This window comes from Callorhinus ursinus, unplaced genomic scaffold (assembly GCF_003265705.2).
Source record: "Callorhinus ursinus isolate GAN/ISIS: 27379988/994484 unplaced genomic scaffold, GSC_fseal_2.0 scaffold6, whole genome shotgun sequence".
Lineage (NCBI taxonomy): Eukaryota > Metazoa > Chordata > Mammalia > Carnivora > Otariidae > Callorhinus > Callorhinus ursinus.
Window position 1 is genome coordinate 21,357,140 of NW_027397068.1, and position 22,955 is coordinate 21,380,094.

Below are 22,955 nucleotides of genomic sequence, written 5' to 3' on the forward strand. Positions count from 1 at the left end.
TTTATTTTATTAAAATATTATTTGCCTCATTCAGTCACATCCTCCCATGAGTATAAAGTGAGTTGAGCTTTGCAGAAGCTACATAATGTATGATTATCAGAACCGACTAAATGTGGAAGCACATCTGGGAATCTAGTTGTCTTCTATTAAGCTAGACGTTGAAATAATATGAAAAAATGTAATACAATGCCATTCTTCAAACTATATTTTTTTATTTTAGAAAAGTTATTTTTAATAAAAATGTTCCTTATGTTAATATAACAAATTAGGTATATTACATTATTTTAAAATACTTATTAAATAATTTAATGTATTAAATTTTTTTTTAATTTCTAATACAATATCGATAGAACATATTGATAAACAACATAAAGAAAAGTTCTAGGAGGTCCTCAGTAATTCTTAAGAGTGTAAAGGAGTTTTGAGAACAAAATGTTCAAGAACCACCATTATTAAACCATGCTAATTATTCTACATCAAAATTTCAAAGAATGCTGAATCATTTATAATGCAAATAAGTAATAAAAAAAATACAGTCTTCTCTCAGAAGACAATCTAACCAACTACTTTTTAGGATCAGGCACATGTCTGGAACAGGGTTAAATTCAGAAGTTTACTTGAATGAGTCCAGTAACACCATCTGCAAAAAGTCAAGAGATAAAGCTAACAGCAAATGTCAAATCACAAATGTTATAAAGAATAAGCCCCATATGCACAAAAGCAAACTATGATCATATCAATACAACTCAAAATTCACTTTTCCTAAGAACTGATTACACAATAACTCTATCAATATTTACATCAGTATTAATAACTGTAAATAGCATTTAATATTGAAAGAGTACCAAGAGATATGTACACTCCAATACATCTTCAATAGATCTCCAATATTCTCAAGTGTTTTTCTATTAACATCTTTTATATTTTAACAAAGACTATTTAAATCAGAACTCACATCAAAAATTAAATTCAATACATCAAAAACTAATGATGTAATGTATGGTGATTAACATAACAATAAAAAATTAAAAAAAATAAATTCAAAAGATTTTCTTTAGGATTAGTGACACTTAAAGCTAAATAGAAAAAAAAAGTAGTAAAAATAATAATTCTCTGAATTAAGACCTAGCCTTTAAGCATCATTTTATTACTTGAACCATCTATATATAAGGCATAGATAAAATTTTATATACTCATCTATAGTGTATACACTAATAAAATTTTAATATGTTTAAATATATGATGCTCATTAATATGGAAGGCAAGAAACTAACATTTGAAAGCCTACAGTCTGTGAAACATTATGCTAAGTACTTCATATATATTATCTCACAATTCCCCACAGCAAAATTCCTAAGCAGATATTTTACAAATAGGGAGCTGATGTTATAAAGGCTTAGTAGTTTGCCCATGGTCAACCACAGGTAAGGAAACGGACAGAATCTGACCCGGCTTTGGAAGAAAAGAAATTCCTTCAGATAGTCTTGTTAGTCAGTGCCCTTCTCTTCAGAAAGAATCTAATGGCATATTGGGTAGAACAGTAGGCCTAGGTTTAGAAAAAAGTCCCAGAATTTCTACAAGTCTTGCTTTTATCACTTTAGGAAACACATGGGCCTCAGTTTTGTTTTGTATCTTTTTACAGAGTATTTTATCCCTACCATGCAGGACTATGAAGAAACTGGTTATGTCAAAGGAGACAGCCTGGTACAGGTCCACACATAACAGGCACTGAAAACATAGTAGATTTGCTATTACTAATACTACTACTTCAAGGGGGAAAGTCTGTGTTCAAAGTTCATCATATGATGCCAGTAGGACTAAACCGACTGCTACAATTCTGGTTATGGAACATCAGCAACAGGAAGATGTCTGTACCAATCAGGATAGGTCCTGATTAAGAAAATAACATGGAATGTTCAAATCTTACTTGCTTCCAATGGCTAAAGTGCTCTAACGTTAATATTTTTTTAAAATAAATAAACCTCAAGAGCATAAAGAAACTTAAAGAATCTCTAGCTCAATCAAATTCTAAGGCTTAATCACAAGTGTAGCTTTAACAGAAAGATGACTAGGAGTGAGAGGTTAAAAGAAGAAAAGCCCTTAGAGGTGCAAGGTAGGGCAGGTAAAGATGATGGTATTGGGAAACCTAAGAAGTGGGCTGTTGTATTAGTTCAACAGCCACTAAAACATATAAATACTTCAAATGTAACTAATTCTCTGCAGAAATACTGAAATTCATCCTTAATAAGGTTCCATCCTTTCTCTTATTTCAGCCAATTCCATATTTGGAACTCTCTAAAAGGGCAAAACATTGTTTCTAATGAAATTATGAATTAGAATAAGTGCCAAAGATTCCTCAGTATATTTAAAATGTTTTATGTTTCAAAGCACCAAATACAGCAAAATGTACAGATTTACTTTTTGGCAAAGAAAATACACCACAGTGGAGTCAGAATTCTGAATTTAAATCCTGGATTCACTACCTATTCTGTAACCTTGGGGAAATTTCCCAACATTTCTATAAAATAGCTCCTAGTAAGCAATAATCCATAAGGCCAACAGATTATTTCCTTAAATAAGTACCAGCAAAGCAGAGGTACCAAAAAATGAGAAAAATGCTTTATGTTTGAAAAATAACTTCAACTTAACTACAATGGTACAAATGAAATTTTATTAGAATTTCTTATATTTGCTTTAGTTTTTTTTTTTTTTAATAACTTAACTAGGAAGTGTCTCAGAATGTAACCTTTCCAGTGCTTAGCAGTTTCTAACAGGTTTTAATCCAGCACTGTTGACCTCAAGGCATTGCTGTTAACGATTAAAGGAGTCAGAGAAAGACATGTATCATATGATCTCACTGATACGAGGAATTCTCAATCTCAGGAAACAAACTGAGGGTTGCTGGAGTGGTGGGGGAGTGGGAGGGATGGGGTGGCTGGGTGATAGACAGTGGGGAGGGTATGTGCTATGGTGAGCGCTGTGAATTGTTTAAGACTGTTGAATCACAGACCTGTACCTCTGAAACAAATAACACATTATATGTTAAAAAAAAAAAAAAGAGAGAAGATAGTAGGAAGGGAAAAATGAAGGGGGGGAAATCGGAGGGGGAGACGAACCATGAGAGACGATGGACTCTGAGAAACAAACAGGGTTCTGGGGGGGGGATGGGTTAGCCTGGTGATGGGTATTAAAGAGGGCATGTACTGAATGGAGCACTGGGTGTTATATGCACACAATGAATCATGGAACACTACATCAAAAACTAATGATGTAATGTATGGTGATTAACATAACATAATAAAATAAAAAAAAGAAAAAAGATTAAAGGAGGTGACACACATACAACACTTAACATAATGCTTATGTCAAACAGTAGACACTCAAAAGTTGCCATTACTGTTATTACTATTGTCATTACGATTACTTCTCTCCACACATTTCAGACTAGAACCTTTCTCTAGTACCACATTTGTGGTAAATGTCATCATATGCACACACTTTTTATTATCATGCTTCCAACACTAGTTCAACAATAACATAAAGGTCTTTGGGGGGGAAAAAAAAACTTTAAATAGCCAGTCCTCAAAAACAGCTTTATCATCAGTCATTAGGTCAACAAACTAAAGTTGGAATTGGGAATCCTATGTTGAGGAAGAAAAATGCCTTCAGCAGAGACATAGCTTTTAACATACTCCTCATATTCCTATGGTTCTGCTAAATTTCTAGAGCAACAGCACACAGCATGTTTATTTAAATATTATTATTCCAGAGTCAACTAAAACCTCAAAAAGAAATGGAAATTAATCATGCTATCACACATACTGATTACTCTTTTAACTACACCCTTTCCAGGCTCCAAAGTGAAGAATTTAAAAGTCAAAAGACAACACATAAGGTATAGCACACCTTAAAGTGAAAATAACAGTGGTCAAGAGTGACTGTAATAAACATTTTTCTATTGAAGCATTACTTCAAAATTATAAGGAAAATTTGCTGTAACAAACTACAATTGTACAGAAAGGGGTCGAATATATAAAGTATAAATAACATATACTGTAAAATTAAAAAAAAGACTATCATAATAATTGTTTATTTTTATTCAGTTAGAAAAACCAAAACACTAAATGAATCATTTAAAAACTCCATTACTCAAGCCACTGGTAGAATGTGACATATTCACTTACATGTTAAACTGTCCATTAAACACTGGTTGAAAAAAATCACTGAATCAGACCATATAGGGTGTATCTATAGGTTTTAGAGTGGCTCCCAGTATACCTTAACAAGGTGTACAAAGCCTTACTTTATTTGTCCCTTATCTGTCTGCCCACCCTTGTCTCTCAACCACATGCCTTTTACAACCAGCACCCTCACTGTACAGATTACAGCTCTTTAAACACATTGCGTTCTTGTTCACATTTAAAATAGGTTCCCTACCTTTCTGGTCCACTTGAAGAAGTTAAATATAGTCATATTTTAAGACGTGGCTCAAGATTAACCTCCTCTATGAATACTTTTCCTACCATAGTAACCCCTCCACACAATCTATGACTGGTTCTTTTACGCCCCCATTTTCTTTCTATATATGGCTGACCTGTGAACAACACGGGTTTGAACTGTGTGGGTCCACTTATATATGGGTTTTTTCTCAATAAATACAGTATATGACTGTAAATGTATTTTCTCTTCCTTATGATCTTCTTAACATTTTCTTTTCTCTAGCATACAAAATATGTGTTAATCGACTACATTATCAATAAGGCTTCCAGTCAACAGTAGGCTATTAGTAGTTAAGTTCTGGGGGGAGTCAAAAATTATAGGTGGACTTTTGCCTGTGCATGGGGTCAATGCCCCTAACACCTGTGCTGTCTAAGGGTCAACTGTAGTAACATAATACCTATGGTATTTGAGTACACTTACTTAATGTTATTTCCTCTTACTGAACAATGAATTCCCTGAGAGTAAGGTTGCTATCTTATTCATCCTTCTATGTCCAGTAACTAGCACTGTACCTCATACATAATAAACACATACAATAAACATACGATGAATGGATGGATGCATGAATTAAGTTTGACCATGTACTGAGGTAAATTATGAAAAAAATCTTGAGAACTAAAAAACATTCTCCCTCCAACAATCAGATTCAGTTACTCCTTAAAAATTGTGGCAAGGAAATAAGAAATACAAATTTCACTACAGATATTCAGAAGTGAAAAGAAAAGTTTTATGGCTAACTCAGAAAATAAAATTTCCGTTAGTTATATGTTTGTAAATTTCAGTTTACTATAATCATAATAAGACAACTGCTATATATTCAGTTAGGATAAACAAGTATCAGTAGAATTTTCTTTATAAATCCCAATTTTTAAAACAATACTATTATTTTCAAAATGTTAGAGCAAAACCATTTACGAATGTGGAACATAACCTGATATAAATTAAACCGCAAAAAAGTTAAGATAAATGAAACTGATCACAGAATTAACAATACGATAACTTATTTCCAAACTGAAGTTTATCAGCATAATACCTATTATTACCATGGGGTCAGGCCTCCAATATCTGTTTAGTTAATTCCCTAAATTAATTTTTCTCTGAAAAAAAAACTAGTATTTTCATCTGTATTTCTGACACTTGATGTGATTTAAAATGATAACAAATAATATTCACAGCTACATTACTATATAATGAGTATTTACTAAATGCTACTTACCATTTCACATATAGGTAGATCATTTAAAGCTTATAACGATTCTATTATCTTTGCATTCATAGCCCTGTGAGACAGTCCAACATGAAAACAGCCTCTGGAAATTCAATTACCTAAAGTCTTACCACCAATAAAAGGGAAAGGAAGGACTGTCTGATTTCAAAGCCTCTACCCACTCTGCAACAGTATACCACTTCTCTTAATCCTTCATTAAATATGTTACTCATCTAATTTATCCAGTATTAAGATTAGGTTGACATTATATTAAATTTATAACAGGAAAGGAATATAATGCCAGTATTGAGAGCAAAACTAAACACTTTAAGATGAACTTTTTATGTAACTGTAAGAGTAATTCATCATTTTGAATAACATAACTAAATCGTGGCATAGAAAAGAATTAAAATTATGTTTTCCTTTATATGATATAAAAAACTTATAAAGACTTTTTTTACTAAGTAATATAAATTAGTCCAGTTATTTCTAGATCAGTCTGTTTTTCAAAGTTTATTCTTTCAAACATGGAAACTAGTGAAAAATATTTTTCTAAATCAGTAAGTCACTCAATATATAGATAAAATTTCTAATACTTTGAAATTTATTATATTTTCATCAAAGAACTCAGAAATATAAAGCACTATACAAACATTAACACTTACTAGTATGGTAATCATGATTCATCATTTAAACCTATACACTTTTTGAAGATTACTGACTATTGATTATTAAAATGTTAACAGCAGATTTAACTAGGACTATCCCAATAACCAAAACCTGTGGACATCTTAACTGTTGCCCTCAATCTTCTGTTATTCATTATACTCACAGTCCTCCTCCAACTACTTAGTGGAAAGATATACATGCATACTATATAAACCATTTGGCTATCTATTTTACGGCAGCACAATATTAAACTATCTTTGCTAACTATCCATGTTTTAAAAGGCTATTAAGGTAATTCATATTAAAACTTCAATAACTTCCACTATACCTCATTCTGAAGTTCATCACCACTTTTAACGGAAGCAAGCATATCATATAAAGTACAGCAAAGATCTTCTATTCTTGTTGCTTCAGCCATTTCATTTAAAGTTGCATTTAAGTACTTCTCAACTTCACACCACAAAAAGGAGTCGTTTGTTTTTTCCACAGGCTTGAGCTCTGGGGTGGAATGCTCCTGAAAATGTTCATTCAGAAACTTCTTATAATCAAGGCTTATAGTTTTCTGGGGTTCACCATTTATTGGCAACTCGTCAAAGTGGTCCAAATCATGCATGTCAAATGAAAATGCTAAATTTTTACCAAATAAAACTCTATCACTATTTTCTTCCTCTGTCATCTGGATAAGAGCAGTGAGATTGTCTTGACGGAAACGAGTAGTAATTCGATTAGTAGCATTACAAGCTGCAGTGGCCGATGACGATGGAAAGGGACCAAACATCTGTTTGATAGCTTTTGTCTCCTTGTGACCAACAGAGTCCTTCAAGTGAAATGTCTTGAAGAGAAATGCAGCCGCACTTTCAACTGCTTCTTTCCCATTATCTATTCCAACTATTTGAAGATGAAAGAAACAGTATTAGCTCAAGTGAATCACTGTTGAAGTTAACCTCTTCAAAAAAACTACTACAAATATTCTTCCGGGTAATTCCAGCAGTGAAAATATACTGATAAAGATAACCAATTTAGGAACAGAAAAATCCCTTTAAGTCCATTCCCAAATTCCCAAAGAACCGTATTAGGTCAATAAATCATTACCGGTAATCAATCATTCTCTATCTAGAAAGGAGAAACTATCTGGTAACAGCTCTTTACCTCTTTCTAAGAACAGTTTGAGGCATTAGCTAAAACTTATTTAAAAGTGATTTTTAAAAACTGATTTGATAGGCTAGTTAAATAAACCAAAATAAGGTGTAAAAAATATATCTGAATTATAGACTTTTAGAGCTAGGAGAAAACCTCAAGAGATCTATAACTTCCTTTCCAATTTGTACTGTGAATCTGAAATGGCAAGAAATAGATTTATATAGTTTTCACTCAAAAACATTTAATACCATCAAGGATGGACATAAATAGAATCTTGTCAAATAAACTTAGCCATATTATAAAACATTTAAAAGAATCTGCGGTTTAAAAGAAGTAAACTTCTTACCAAAGTAAGAGGAAGTAAAGGAGTAGCCACTAATCTCTTTAAAGCATTAATTTCTCATTACTGATCTTCTCAAATAAAAGAAAGAACGAACCTGTATCTGTGTCACAGAATTCAAAGAATAGTCTTGGAATGGAAAAAAAGAATTTTAATCTTCAGAAGAACCCAAAGACAATGTGACTGACCTTAAAGAATAAAATTAGTAATATAACTAATACTAGTATCTTCCTGAAATCATGCCTGCAATTATATCATTGATCACAAATCTTGAGCAGCTTAGTACAGCCTGATATTCAGTCCAAACTCCTATATTTTGTTTTCAAGTCACCCTGGGAGCTGACTCCATCCTTTTATTCCAGTCTTATTGACCATTATCCATTTCTAACTCCAGCCAACAGGATTTCTTAACATCTAAACACCAGGTCCTGTCCTATGCTATGCCTATTTCTATGCCTTTATGTAACCTTCCCCAAAGTCTCTGATTATCCAAATTTTACCCATGTTTCAGAATCCATCTTAACTGACTCTTTCAGGGTGACTATAATATTGTGTACAATGTTGTAGTCCTTCACTGTTCCTAGCCCAAAATAGGTGCCTCAATAGAAATGTGCTGAATTAACCTAAACCCAGGCCTCAATGACACCAGACTAGTGGTTTTACACTATATGACACTGCCTCAGTAATTTTTTATCTGATGTTTACACATGTATGTAGAAGACTAACAATTTATATGAGTGAAGATAATTTTACACTGGCTATTATTTCTAATTTCCTCAAGTATAAAGTCTACTTGCATGACTATAAAGAATTTATAAAACAGTATGGGACATATATTCTTTTATTATTTAAGAAAATACATGACAAAAAAACTTCTATAAATTAAGTAACCCTTTAATTGAATAACCTGTACATTTTACTTAGTCTATACATGATGCTTAGAGAATTTGGGTTTTGAATAATTTAGGAATTGTGATAATTCTACAAGTAATTCAATAGGGTTGGGACTACTTAGGTCTGAACAAAAATGGAACTTACATTTTCAAACTCACTTTATATCTAACACCATAAACATATATTCTTTTGTAAAGATATTTTACACCTTGGGATATTTCTTAAACAACTTACTAAGAACTTTTACATTAAATTATCTCAATTTTTCCTAACAAAATTATCTTCATCTTAGAGATGCTAAAATGGGGACTCAGAAATAAATAACTTGGAAGAGATCAAACAGCTAGCTATCAAGTGAGATTCAAAGCAGATTTCTAATTCCTAAACAAAGTGCTTTACTACATACACTGATACCCTATAAATTCCCAGAAAGCAGATTTATCTCTAATTCTCATGTACTAAATAAATAAACACCTTACGAAATAAAGTACTGTCAGAACAGTCTTAATTTCTTACCAAAAGTGGAACTGTACCGTTATTACATCACTGGTTAGAGTATGTTACAGCCATATACTGCATTCATTAAATATAATGCAGTGGAATTAAACATCTTGCCAGAAAACAGTCTCCATAGTATAGTAAGTGGAAAAAAAGTTATGAGTCTACGTTTGAAGAAAAATAACTACAGACTCTTGGAAACATATATGATCAAAAACATTTTTTCAGGGTTTCAAATTTTTAAATGAATACTGACATATCTATTTGTAAAAAAAGTCTTCAAAAATTTTTATTAAATCAGATAATGTTAATACCCTTTCCTAATTATTAACCCTACCCTCGCCTAATTATTAACTCTCCTTCTGTACAACCTACTCCAGCATAGCTTTGAGTAGGACACGTGTTCACACCACACAGTGCTTTTTTTGTTGTTGTTGTTTTTTTAAGTGAATCAGCACCACGCTCTCAGGAGTCCGGAAGTTCGTTTTTGAGAAAAATTAGCAAACACCATTTATGGCCACTGTTGGCTTTCCAACAGAGACTACAGCATTCTGAAAACAATGGGGCACTAAAACACGCAAAGCGGTCTTTTTGCCACGCTGCCTGCCGGCAACCACGCACGGGTGTCTTCCCTGCCCAGAGCCGAGACACGTATTCCAGCTCGCCCCGTCCACACGTGATGACGTAGTCAGCACAGGACACTGGCTGTTAGCCGACCGCCCGGATAAGAAGGCGCCTCAGGATTGGAGCAGAGAACCCTGGCCTCTCGCAGGGCGGCAACAAATGAACCACCCCGTTTACTAACACTTGCCCACCTAGGAAGCCAGGACTCCGATCTTTTGGTGACTAAACTACATGAAAGGCATTTGTAACACACGGAGAAAACATCTGAAGAGACTGAAAGCAGTCTATGTCTGACTTGTCAAAGGTCGGGCAGGCCCCACCTCCCCTCAACAGAAATGGCAGGAGAAAGGAAATCTCCAGCAAACCATGCTTGTCCATCGACCAGCTGAACCGGAGCATAAATAATGCGCCACAGGAAGAGAAGGGGGAGACCTACGAAGCGCGTGTGGTGTGCTCCTACCGTGGAAACTTGTAATAAGTAGTCCTTTTCTTAAACTGTACCCAAAATTAAATTTATGAGATTAACTGTGAGGATGTTGTTCACAAATAACCTCTTTATTTTTATGTATAATGTAATACTATTTTATATTTTATGCACAATGTAAGACTGGTGAACTTTTAGCTGATTATTTAGTAGGCTAAAGCTCTTCAGCAACTTCACATTTGCTCCAGTTTTCAACCCTGTTCTATTTCACACGACTGCCTGTGCTAATCTTTCTGGACGGATTTTAAGAAGCTTAGTTTTGTCCTCAAGATAAAACATAAGAAAAGAGTAAGATATACACTAAGTAAGCAATTGTCAAAGCTTGAATGAAACTTAAGATCTCCAAACCTTTAAGAAAGCAGTCTAGATACCTAACCACTTGAATATCAAATTTTCTATCCATAAACACTATACAAGTTGGACTGTAAATCAGAAAACTGGCTCTTATCACCTGGCACTTCAACTGTAATACATTTAAAGAGATATGCTTAGGTCACTAGACTATTCTGTATTAATAAATACCTGCCCTGCGTACTTCCCAGTTACACTGAGAGAAAATGAGATGTGAAATGTAAACTATATAATTGATAGCTGATTACTGTAACATTATAAAACACATTTTTAAAATCAGAGTTCAGTGATGATTATAATCTTAAATCATTCTCAACACAAAATTTACTTCTATATTTCCTTTGATAGCAAAATACTAAGAATTAAAGGGTTGTAAACTATAACTTTTAATAAGTAACCTATACCTTAATAGTTGGGGAATTCTTAAAAAAGAATGAATAAAAAATTTTAATTGAAAATTGAATAAAAATATCCATCAACTGCTTGCATCCTTAACTGCTAATAATTCAGTTTACAAGTTGTTGACAAATGAGTTCCCTGACCAGTTACATCTTCAATGTTCAGTAGAAAATATTCTATAAATATCTTTTAGATTTATATTTTAGTACTGAAATGTTCAAAGCAGTCAAATTTACTTTTTCATGTTATGCAAAACTTTAATAAGTGTTCATTTTACCAAACGCTTGATCTGCATCTGTACATACCATAATATTATAACCCTGCATCAGTGTCAACTGAAGTTCATTCCATTTGTTAAAAGTATCAGCAACACAGCCAAGCCGTTAGAAACATGCTATATTTGCAGAAATTAGCTAAATGATTTTTTAACCAATAATTATGATACATTTCTTACAAATATGTAAAATATTTGTGCCATAAACTTTACCAGGACAGCATTACATAATAAAAAAAGTACAGAAATAAGGATTCTGCTTAAACATACACTATTCCATTCCCCAATCATTTCCTTCCCTTTACATATTCCCCTCCAGTGCCATTGGTGTGCTTTTTTAATAAGAATAGTATCTAAAATTGTCTAAAATGAGTCATGCAAGTATCTTCCTCATGTGACAAAGAAACTCAAATATACTGCGATTAAATAACATACTAAGACTACAAGAGCCAGGATTATGTTTTATTTTTACATTATACCTAACCTTTCAAATAATCACCAAATTGTCAAATTCATGATGTAATACAGATAAGCGTCTACCATATGACTTTTTAGGGGATGAACTGAATAATTTATGTCATCTAAACTTCAAAATTGCCTAGTTATGCAATTTAGTATAATGACCTTCATTTATTTCAGAGTGTAACTCTGCATCAAAGCACCTCCAGCAAAACCTCACATTAAGCAGCCATAGTATTCAAGAAATGTTCAATATAGTAATTTAAAGGAGTTGCTTAAATGTCAAAATTATTCCTGCACTCACACAGAAATTATTGCCTTCACGGTGAGCAAATAATTAAAGGAAAGCAAACAGAGAAACATATTTGGTAGAGAAAAAGAGAAGTACAAGAGATTAAAAATAGTCCAAAGCACTTTCCCATGTTTTCAAGTCAGCCATTCAATTTTATGCATATTCACTATAAAATGTGAATATTCATCTTACAGTGTAGACTTCAAGTCAGCATCCAGCCACTGTATTGCCATTTCTACTACTATAAAATCCTGCAACAAATTATGACTTCCCAAGCAACCAAACAGCTAACATAAAAATGTCAATTTTATATAAGAGCTTCCTACAGTAAAACCATTACTTTGAGCATCACTAAAGAAACTGTACCTTTGAACAAATCACATAGCTTACTGATATTTACCTAGCATTTTAAACTTTTTAATGTCAGAGGGAAAACATTAAAAAAAAAAGGATGATGTAAAGTATACACTTCAGTTCTGTATCCATTTATCAAATGCTTAGTAATATTATACTTAGTAATACTATAAAGAACATCAACTGCAACCTTAAAAATGCCTCTACTAAGGAATGCAGTGCAAATTACTTAGGAAATTATAACCACTTGTAACTGAATAATATAAACTAAAACTTTATAAACTGAAGATTTGATCCTATTTCCAACTTTTGCCATTGTTATAATGTCCATTCAATTTACAGGTGTTTTGCCATATCCTCAAGTAATCTGAACTGCCTGTTTATACAGCTGATATATCTGCAAAGTCATCTATGATTTAATTCACTTATTCAGCTCTTCTATTTTGTAATTCCTCTGGTGAAACAGACATAAATTTAACAACTTTGACCCTAACCATTTAAAACAAAATCTAAATCTGTCCCACAGCGTCCTTCCTGATGAACTCCTTCCTGACTCACCGAAGCACAGTTCCTGCCCTTATGCACAGTTCCTTCACATCACTGAGCACATACATTTATCACAGCAACTACACAGAACAACTATATGTTTACCAATGGCTACTGGTACATCTAGATTATAATAAAATTATTCACTGACAGCCATTTACCAGGGTTTACTCTACACATTTGTAGTACTGCTTCACATCACAACTATACAAAATAAGAATTATCATCACTGTTACAGATGAGGAAACAGGATTAGTGATTTTAATTAGCTACTCACTAGTAAATGACAGAATTGTATTTGTACCACATCTATTAACTGATAACTTTAAATCATCCTAAACTATAGGTAAATGATTTTATGAAAACAAAACAGAAACAAATATGGAATAAAAAATATAGTCATGAATATTCCAAACAAAGTATTAACTTATTGGATCTATCCATGTATCTAAAAGGAAACTATAGGAAAGCAGAGTTTATTCAGAAATGAAAAGGTGGTCTGATTAACAGAAAATCTTGCAACATAATCTATACTCAAAAAATTAAAGGAGAAACGTCTAAGGCACAGATACGATGGCTAGAAGTGGAGCAGGTGGTGAACCAAAGGCAACAAACGGAAGAAAAGGCCAAGCCATTACAGCTTTGGGGTCTTAACATTACCAAGTTACTGAATCCTACAGAGGGAGTTTGTGAGATGAAACATGTAAACCCACTTGGTCTCTGTTAACATAGTAGGCTTTGATATTTGAGCTGAATATATTCCTAATACATATTTATAAATGTATAAATATATGTAATAAAAATAAGCATGAGAATGATAATACAAATTTATTTATTATACTTATGATATTGGTTAACAAAGGCTGAGCAGGGTCCGTAAGTTCTGACCATATCATTAAGATTTTATTTCCTAGTGGTGCCTGGGTGGCTCAGTCAGTTAAGCATCTGCCTTCTGCTGAGGTCATGATCCAAGGGTCCTGGGATCAAGCCCCATATTGGGCTCCCTGCTCAGTGGGGAGTCTACTTCTTCCTCTCCCTCTGCCCCTCCCCCCCTGCTTGAGCTCTCTCTCTCTCAAAAAATAAAATCTTAAAAAGATTTTATTTCTTAAAAAATAAATACTGAAGGAAAGATAAGCCAAGTGTTAAGCTGAACTGTGAATACACAGGCATTTGTTATATTTTTATCAGTCTGAAATATTTTAAGAAAAATGATATGAAAAGCCATAATTTTTACTTTTTATTGAATAAAACAAGAACATATACAGTACACATACAGCTCAAAGAATTATCACAAAATGAATGCACCTATTTAATTTGGATAACTACTTTGAGATAGAGAGTATTATCAGCTCCCCAGAAACTTACAAATCCACTCCCAGTCATTACCAGCTTCCTTAAAAGTAGCCAAAATCCTGACTTCTGAATCAGAGATCAGTCATGCCTAGTTTTCAATTTCATATAAACAGAATCATCCTATCTGTTCTTTTGTGTTTGGTTGCTTTCATTCAACATTGTAAGATCCATTTACAATGTTACATATAGCTGTAGTTCATTATTACTATAAGGTAGTTTACATATCCTACTTTATGCCACTATTTAACAGTGAATTGGATTGTTTCCCCTTTAAGGCTATTACAAATAATGCACTGGTCTTTTGTGTACATGCATAGGCATTTTTACTGGAAAATTATGTACACATTACAGGATTAATATATACCAAGACTTAAAATTTCACTTGTCCAACCACATTAGATACTGTCAAACATTCAAAGCAGTTATACCAATTTAAAACACAGTCAGTAGTGGATGAGAATTCTTATTTCACAATCTTGAGCCTGACCAACAATTGGTGTATCGTTCTAATTTTAATCATTCTGATGTGTATGGAGTGGCATCTCTGATTACTAATAAGGTTGGACACCTTTTCGTGTTTACTGGCCATTCAATTGTCTTCTACAAAGTGTTTGTTCAAGGCTCTTGCTCCTTTTTATACATGATTACCTTTTCTTATTAATTTGTAGGAGTTCATATTTAATATAGTACAAGTTCTCTTCTGGGTTATATATGAAGCTATATTCTCCTGTGACTTGTCTTTTTACTCTCAAAGAATAAAAAGTATCAGTTTTAATGTAATCCAACTTACCAATCATTTCCTTTATGAGTGCTTTCTGTTTACTATTTAATAAAATTTTCCATATATAAAGATCATGAAGATATTCTTTATTATCTTTTAGAGGATTTAATTCAAGCTCCATGTTTTATTTTGTAAGCTGGTTAGAATTATCTGTACAGGTTTAATTTTTTCATATGCATATACAGTTGACCCAGCACCATGTACTGAAAAAACAGCCATGTTTCACTACCTGAGGACCTTCATGGTAAAGAAAGAGCCCTAATATCCATAGGTCAGTTTCTGGACTCTATTCCATCCCACTGGTCTATTTGTCTATCTTTAGACCAACATCTCACTTCTAATTTACTAATCTTAATAAGTCTTAATATCCAGTAGAGTCAATGTTCCCTCTTTATTTTTCAAGGTTGACTTGGCTGCTCTTTGCCTCTGAATTTCCATATAATTTTCAGATTATCTTGTCAACTTCCACACACAAATGCACACCCTGCTGAGATTTTGATTGGGATTGCACTGAATCTGTAGGTCAATATGGGTAAGAATGATCTTATAATAATGAGTATTCTAATCCTTTGTATATTATTGCATTTATTTAGGTGTTCTTTAATTTCTCTAATATTTGTGTTTTCAATGAGGAAATCTTGCTCTCCTTTTGTTAAATTTACTTCTAGATATTTGATGATTTTTAATGATTTTGTAAATAGCATTTTAAATTTGCTGCTGGTAAGCAGAAATAAAATTGATTTTTATATTGACCTTGCTAAGTTCATTTTCTAAGAATGGGCAGTTTTTATGTGAATAATGGCAGTTTTTATGAATCTTTATACTCTTTCTTGCCTTTTCAGCAAGGACCTTCAGTATAGTGAGAAAAAGAAGTGGTCAAGGGTATTGTCTAATTTCCTATCTCAGGGGAAATTTTTCAACACTGCATCATTACATATGATGTTTGATCTAGGCTTTTTAAATATATATTATTTATTAAATTCAGAAAGTCCTTTCCTAGTTTGCCAAGAGTTTTTATCAGAAGTGATTTTAGATATTCAAAAAATGCTTTTTGTTCATCTACTAATCATGTGATTTCAAACCTTTATTACATGAATCACACTATTTTTTTCCCTATTTATTAATCCAGTAACATTTTGTGCACTCACATGCCTTTGTGTTCCCTCTCACACACATTTCACATGTATTTTTCTTTATTGATCCATTTGACAGTATATTGGAGTCTTCATGACACTTAACTATAAACATTGCAGTATGCATCTCCTGAGATTTAGGATATACTTACATAGCCACTAAACCACTGACTTACTTCAGATCTAATATTACCTCATGATACGCAGAGTACATATTCAAATATCTACAATAGTCCCAAAAATATCTTTATTATTTTTTTCTAATTTCGGATTCAATTGAGAATTATACATTAAATTATTATATGCCTGTAACCTTCTTTAATCTACAAATAATAACCTCATGCCTCTTTAAATGACATTATATGACATTCTCCAGTAAAGCCACCAAGGCATACAAATTTCTTTGTGCGAAGGTTAATTACAGATTCAATTTCTTTAAGTCAAATATTCAGATTTTCTATTTCCTCTTTTGACCATTTTAGTAATTTTTGTCATCTTAGTCCTCTGAATCTGTCTTCTTCTCATTCTCCTTTTCTCCATCCAGCTTCCTCTTCTGGAATGGACAGTCACCTCTAGGAAAAAGTGGCCCAAAAGCCAGGATCACATTTTCTGGGTTTATGTCTGCTTCCAGATCTCAACCCCATAACTCTTCATTGTTTTGGTAGACTCTGACGTAGTTAAACAAATTTTATATTTTACAGTTTTTCTAGTTATTCTCCATAGAGAGCTGTTCCAAATTAACCTGTCTGCCAATTTATGGGAAATGGAACTCCAAACTTTTGTGGAATCTGCAATTTTCAAGATAGCTACTTTTCACAAATACTCCTGAAAAACTTCTTGCCACTTCCAATACACAACAGGCCTTTATTTATTCTAAATGCGTAGCCTTACTTCCATAGACAGAATTTCCAGATCCTAGTATCTTTTTAACCCTCCTTTTCCATAAACTGATTTATACCCTGAGTTTTAATTCCTCACTTTTTATAGTAAAATCTTGTTTCCTTTACAACTCAAAAAACATAATGGACTACCAAATTCCCTAACCTACACTTTGTAAGTCACTCCTGTCCAACCTTATCTTGATTCATACTTTTCTTAAAGACAAAGTAATTAAAGGTAAAATGCATAAGAACATCGAAACCCAAATAAAGTAGGGGCTATAAAACAGAGAAATCAAAACAAACACGTCTGTGTATGGTGAAATAATGTGAATACTGAAAAAAACTAGTTCAGTTCTGGCTGAGTCCTAATCTGTATTCAGACCAGAATAAAATCATTAGATCATTCTGTTCTGGCTCTGGGAGAGATTCAGTTACAGAGCTGAGTAGGAGGGAACTGCAGGGTCTTTCTACTGACCTTTCCTCCATTCTTGACCCCACTCTAGTTTTTCTATCTACACTGTGGAAGTCTTATCAGCTTCCCAAAATGAGCATTTAAAACTCTAAGTAACAGATACACATGCCTAATACATGATGCATTTTATTGATTGCCATTCTCAATCTTGACCTCTTTATTTTCAAAAATGTTTCTACTTAGACCACATAAAATATATTGACAGTTTCATTACCAATGGAATATAGGTTAATATCACTATGCTTACCCTTCAAAATTCATGGAGGAGATAGTTATGTCTACAATGAGTATTTAAATAAACTAAGTAAGATTAAGGGCCAAGAATACTACTTTTAAATAATTTATAATGGTTTCTCCCTAAAGCTAAGTTTTATTATTAAAATAATCTTGGGGGAGAATAAAATTGTAAAAAGGTATGGGAATATATTAAATGTAAATCTGAGAGGAAAATAAATACTTTAACCACAAAAAAAAAAAACGCTGTCAGCATCAGAAGTAATAAAGGTCACAGAGTACTTTTAGTTGAGTTCTCAATAATTTACTTGTTTACAGAACATCTACTATATGCATTGCACCATATTAGGTATTAGTATTCCATACTATAAAAAGTACAGAAGAGATGATAGTCTAATGGAAGACTACTAAGATTAGAAAAGAATAACAGAGGACATGAATGAAGCTTAAGCCATTTCTTCAGAGACGAGAAGCATTTTACCAGGTGAACACAATGCGTAAAGTTATTTTAACATATAAAAAGACAGAAAAAAACAGTAAGCACTGTTGGAGAAATTAAGTTAGTTAACACTGTATATGATTAGTAGTAAAAGTTGCATATGATAGAATGGCAAGGAAATGAAAAGGTAAATTGTTTCAATTCATAAAGAAGCTTTTCTTATGTCCATTCTAAGGGATTTGGTCTAAAGAGTAATATGGGAATAAAAAATGAGCTTTGCTTTTTTACAAAGATCAGTCTAGTAACAGTGAAGAAGTTGAGTAAGAAAGGAAGGCTGAGGCAATAGGCTACTACAGTAATTCAGAGAGATGTTAAAAGCCTAAATTAGAGCAATGGTAAATAACATAGAGTAAATTTAAGAATAGGGGGAAAGTAGACTTGACGGAACATGACATCTGACTACAAGGTAAAGGAAAGAATCTAGTATTTTCATCATGTTTCTATTTCAGAATCTGGGTCTAGCCTATCTTCACCACAAATCAACCACGGGATTCAGTTAAACTTCAGGGGTTCTGTTACTTTACATACTAAGTGAAGGGACTGTACCGATGTTCTCTGATGTCCCTCACCAGCTTAAAATACCCATTACAATGACTAGACATTATACATGGTCTTAAATTAAGTACCTTATACTACTATATTCAATTGGAATATAAGTGGTTGTTTTTCTTTCTTTATTCTTTTACTCTACCTCTTTAATACAATTACACCAAATTACTTGTGTGAAAGAGCAATATAAGAAATCACAAAAACATTTTTCCCATGAGACTAATTTTTTCAAAGCTAATTTTAATTAAACTTCATTATCAGCAGTATTTTCATTCAGAACGAGCAGCTGACTACTAGTCAACTATTAGTTTCAATAAAGCTAATACTTATTCAAGTTAAACACAGCATTAAAAAGTAGATATAATAGGGGCGCCTGGGTGGCTCAGTTGGTTAATCGACTGCCTTCGGCTCAGGTCATGATCCTGGAGTCCCGGGATCGAGTCCCGCATCGGGCTCCCTGCTTAGCAGGGAGTCTGCTTCTCCCTCTGACCCTCCCCCCTCTCATGTGCTCGCTCTCTCTCTCTCACTGTCTCTCAAATAAATAAATAAAATCTTTAAAAAAAAAAAAATAAAAAAAAAATAAAAAGTAGATATAATAGAGTATCTGCCTAAATCCAACCTGAAGGTCTTCTCTGTCATGAAAATATTCTTTTGAGAAATTACATCTCAAAATAATCAATTCCTTAAACACATCAATGAATAGATTAGTACCTGAGTATGAATCAGATGTTTTGCCAACAGGCAAAACTCCTAGGATTACATTTAATAACTGATATTTAAAGCAATGATTTCTGATTTGTCAGAGATACCCAGGGAAGATGTCTAAAGGGTACTTAATTTCTTAAAAACCTTACTTTCCACATCATTTAAATAAAGAAATAATTTAGTCATGGTACAGAATAAACTCAATATTTTAATATTGTTTTGCTAAGTATTCTGAGTTATTTTTACAACTGAACTAAAGAAGAGGAAAGACACCTTCTACAGTTTTTGAAAAAGTATTTTAGTCAGACTATCCCCTCTCCCCAATGGCCCTAACATCTTAGAAATGAAAACAGTGAAGTCCAGAAAAGTTAAGATCCTAGTCAAGTTGATGTTGGTAAACTGGAGACTGTATTTTCACTACAATTTTCCAATGAATCTAACTACCTCTAGATTTCTATATTTTTAAAATATAAAAGTATGATTCTATGCCAAATACTATTACAAATCTCATCAAAGTGCACTTCATTTCTCCTAGGCTTAAACAAAAAAATCCCTTACTTAATAAAGCCCTTGAACTTCAGAAGATAATGTAACTACAAAAAGATAACGTGACATTCACTTTGTACTTGAACAACTTAAAACGAGGCCATTAAATTTAATATTATACCATATTACAAACCAATGATAAATAATACATCAAAGTCAAAATATTTGAAAAATAAATATAAAGATTTGATGATCATAAATAAGTCAAGTATATGAGATATAACAGAAACACCCTCCCCAAAGTTAGTGTAAGGAAGAAAACTGCCAAGCAGCATATGATAAAGGATCTGAATTTTTCCTCTACCAGGAAATCACCTGAGAAAACTTCATTTATTTATCAAGTGAATCTTAAGGCTCTAAAACATGCCAAACACTATTCTAAGCACCAAGGATGAAGTGTTACAGAACAAGAAAAATAAGATCCTATTCTCATGAAACTTACATCCTAGTAGCAAAACACAGGCAATAAACAAACAAGGCAAATATCAGATAATGATAAACATTACGGAGAAAACGTTACTGAGGTTGTAAGATAAAAGCGTGACTGGGTAACAAATGGAGACCGGATGGTCAGTGAGGGCCTCATTAAGAAAATAAGTTTTTAGCTGAGTTCAAAACAACAAGAAAGGACCTACCCACTCTAAGAGTAGGACAGAAGTACATTCTCAACCTAGGGAGCAACATGACCTGCACCAACTAGGACTGAAGAAGTGAGAAAAGGCCAGCATCTCATGAAGCACAGTTGGTGAGCGCAAGGATGGCTCGAGGTCAGAAGAAAGGTGGAGGCCAGATCTCATAGGGCCGAGTATCAGCATGAACTTTCTGGGTACAAACCTGAATCTGGAAAATTTAGAACTACAGTTGTGTTAATTATGCTTTTTAGTTATCAGAGTTCAGAAAGAGAGGCTGAACATTTGAGAATGTTGAACAAACTCAGATGTTTTACCAAAGAATCATTTGTTTTACTTTGTTTTTGTTTTTAATCTTGGGAAAGCAATCTATATTAATATATAGTATCACAATCTCTATTTATAATTTCTTTCAAATGTAATCAATTGACGAGAATATTAGTGTGCAACAGGAATTGAAGCAAAGTTTAGCTTCAGTGCTGTCCCTCACCAAGTGCTGGCGGGCCTTTATAAGAAACTGAGCTACATGGCTTTTAAGGTTCCTCCATGCTACATTAAAATTTTCATTTACCCTCTCCTTATTTCAAACATAATAGTGGTTTTCAAATTCTAAATTCCTATGACTCCTTCATGATTGATTGTATAATAATTACTAATTTAATTCTGCTTCTATGACTCTATCCTGAGCTCCTAGATAGATAAGACTATCTTTTATAATTATAAATAATTGTCTGGAAACTTGAGCCTTTCCCTATATAGTATACAGTTTAAAAGGAATCTATTTTCAAACCTTAGTGGTTCTATAAGACAAAACAAAACTATACCTATCTGTTTTGCAGCCTGCAATATATCATTTAAGTCTTCATTTACACTTTGCATTTCACTCTTCTCCAGTTTTTCATTCAAAATTTTTACTATCTTCTTCCATGTCATATCCAAATCTACAATTTGTTCATGAAGTTTGGACCGCTTCACCTAAAACAGCATAATACAGAGACATTAGTTAATGGTTTCCTCAAAGCCATCACTTACCACATATATTTTGCATTACATTATACAATGTGGCACTACCCACAAGAATTCAAAATTGCTTTTTAACTTAAGCTCCCAGAAGGAGCTTTATTTAAATGTGATTTTAAAAAATCTTGTCTGTTTAAAAGATATATTTAAAAAAACTTTATTTTTTATAGTTTCAATCACAATGAATATTCATTATGCAATTATTTTCATACAACAAAAAAAAAGGAACAAAGGAAAAAGTCCAACATCCAGGGGTGCCTGGCTGGCAGGGTAGGTAGAGCATGTGACTCTTGATGTCAGAGTCATGAGTTTGGACCCCGTGTTGGGTGTGGAGCCTAGGTAAAAACAAAAAACAAAAAACAACTTATGAAAAGGTCCAACATCCAGATAATAACAACTGGTAATATCCCACATACTTCTTTTCCATTTTTTTTTAATATAGCTTAGATCATACATATTACATATAAGTGTATATGTCATACTTTTTGATGAAAGGTATTTAAGGAAAATCAGATTCCTATTATGTGTTCAATACACTCAAATCAGTATTGTTTTCCTAAGTATGATCCTAAAACAGCTTAGGCATCCAGGAGATTCTTATCTATTCACACTCTTTTCTTGAGACTATAAATATTTCCATTCTCAAGAACTGACATAGAAAGCAATAAAAATTTTATTTCATAACACTGGCCTTGACCCATGGATTAAACTTCACGAAGACCTCTGACCAAATAAAAAAGCAGTGGATTAGACAGAAAACTGTAATTTTCATCTTGGTTGTAGTGATGATATTGCATAATTCATTATTATTTCCCTGCCTCAGTCTTCTAATTTAAAATGTTAATTAATGCTAATTAATCTGGGCTTAGGGGTAAGAAAATGGACAAATGTAGAAATGAAGTAAGATTAGCCACAGGAGCACCTGGCTGGCTTAGTGAGAAGAGCATGTGACTCCTGGGTCTTGGGATCATGAGTTCGAGCCCAACACTGAATGTACAGATTACTAAAATAAACAAAGAAACTTTAAAAAAAATTGGCCATAAATTGAATTAAATTGTTTCAATGGGTTATAGGCACAAAAAGGTTCAGCTTACTTTTCCCTCTTTTATATTGTTGGACGTA

The 22,955-nt window shown here is 33.0% G+C and overlaps 1 protein-coding gene across 6 annotated transcripts in view; it reads right to left on the reverse strand.

The window, feature by feature from the left end:
* ASCC3 (activating signal cointegrator 1 complex subunit 3) overlaps positions 1-22,955 on the reverse strand; it is a 332,162-nt gene that overhangs the window by 287,822 nt on the left and 21,385 nt on the right. For all 6 annotated transcript variants that reach the window (XM_073893705.1, XM_025863078.2, XM_073893703.1 and 3 more), the window contains 2 exons: positions 21,638-21,788; positions 6,705-7,264 (listed from right to left, as the gene is read on the reverse strand). In XM_073893705.1, coding sequence (XP_073749806.1) covers positions 6,705-7,264; positions 21,638-21,788 — 711 coding nt within the window. The remainder of the gene's footprint in view (positions 1-6,704; positions 7,265-21,637; positions 21,789-22,955) is intronic.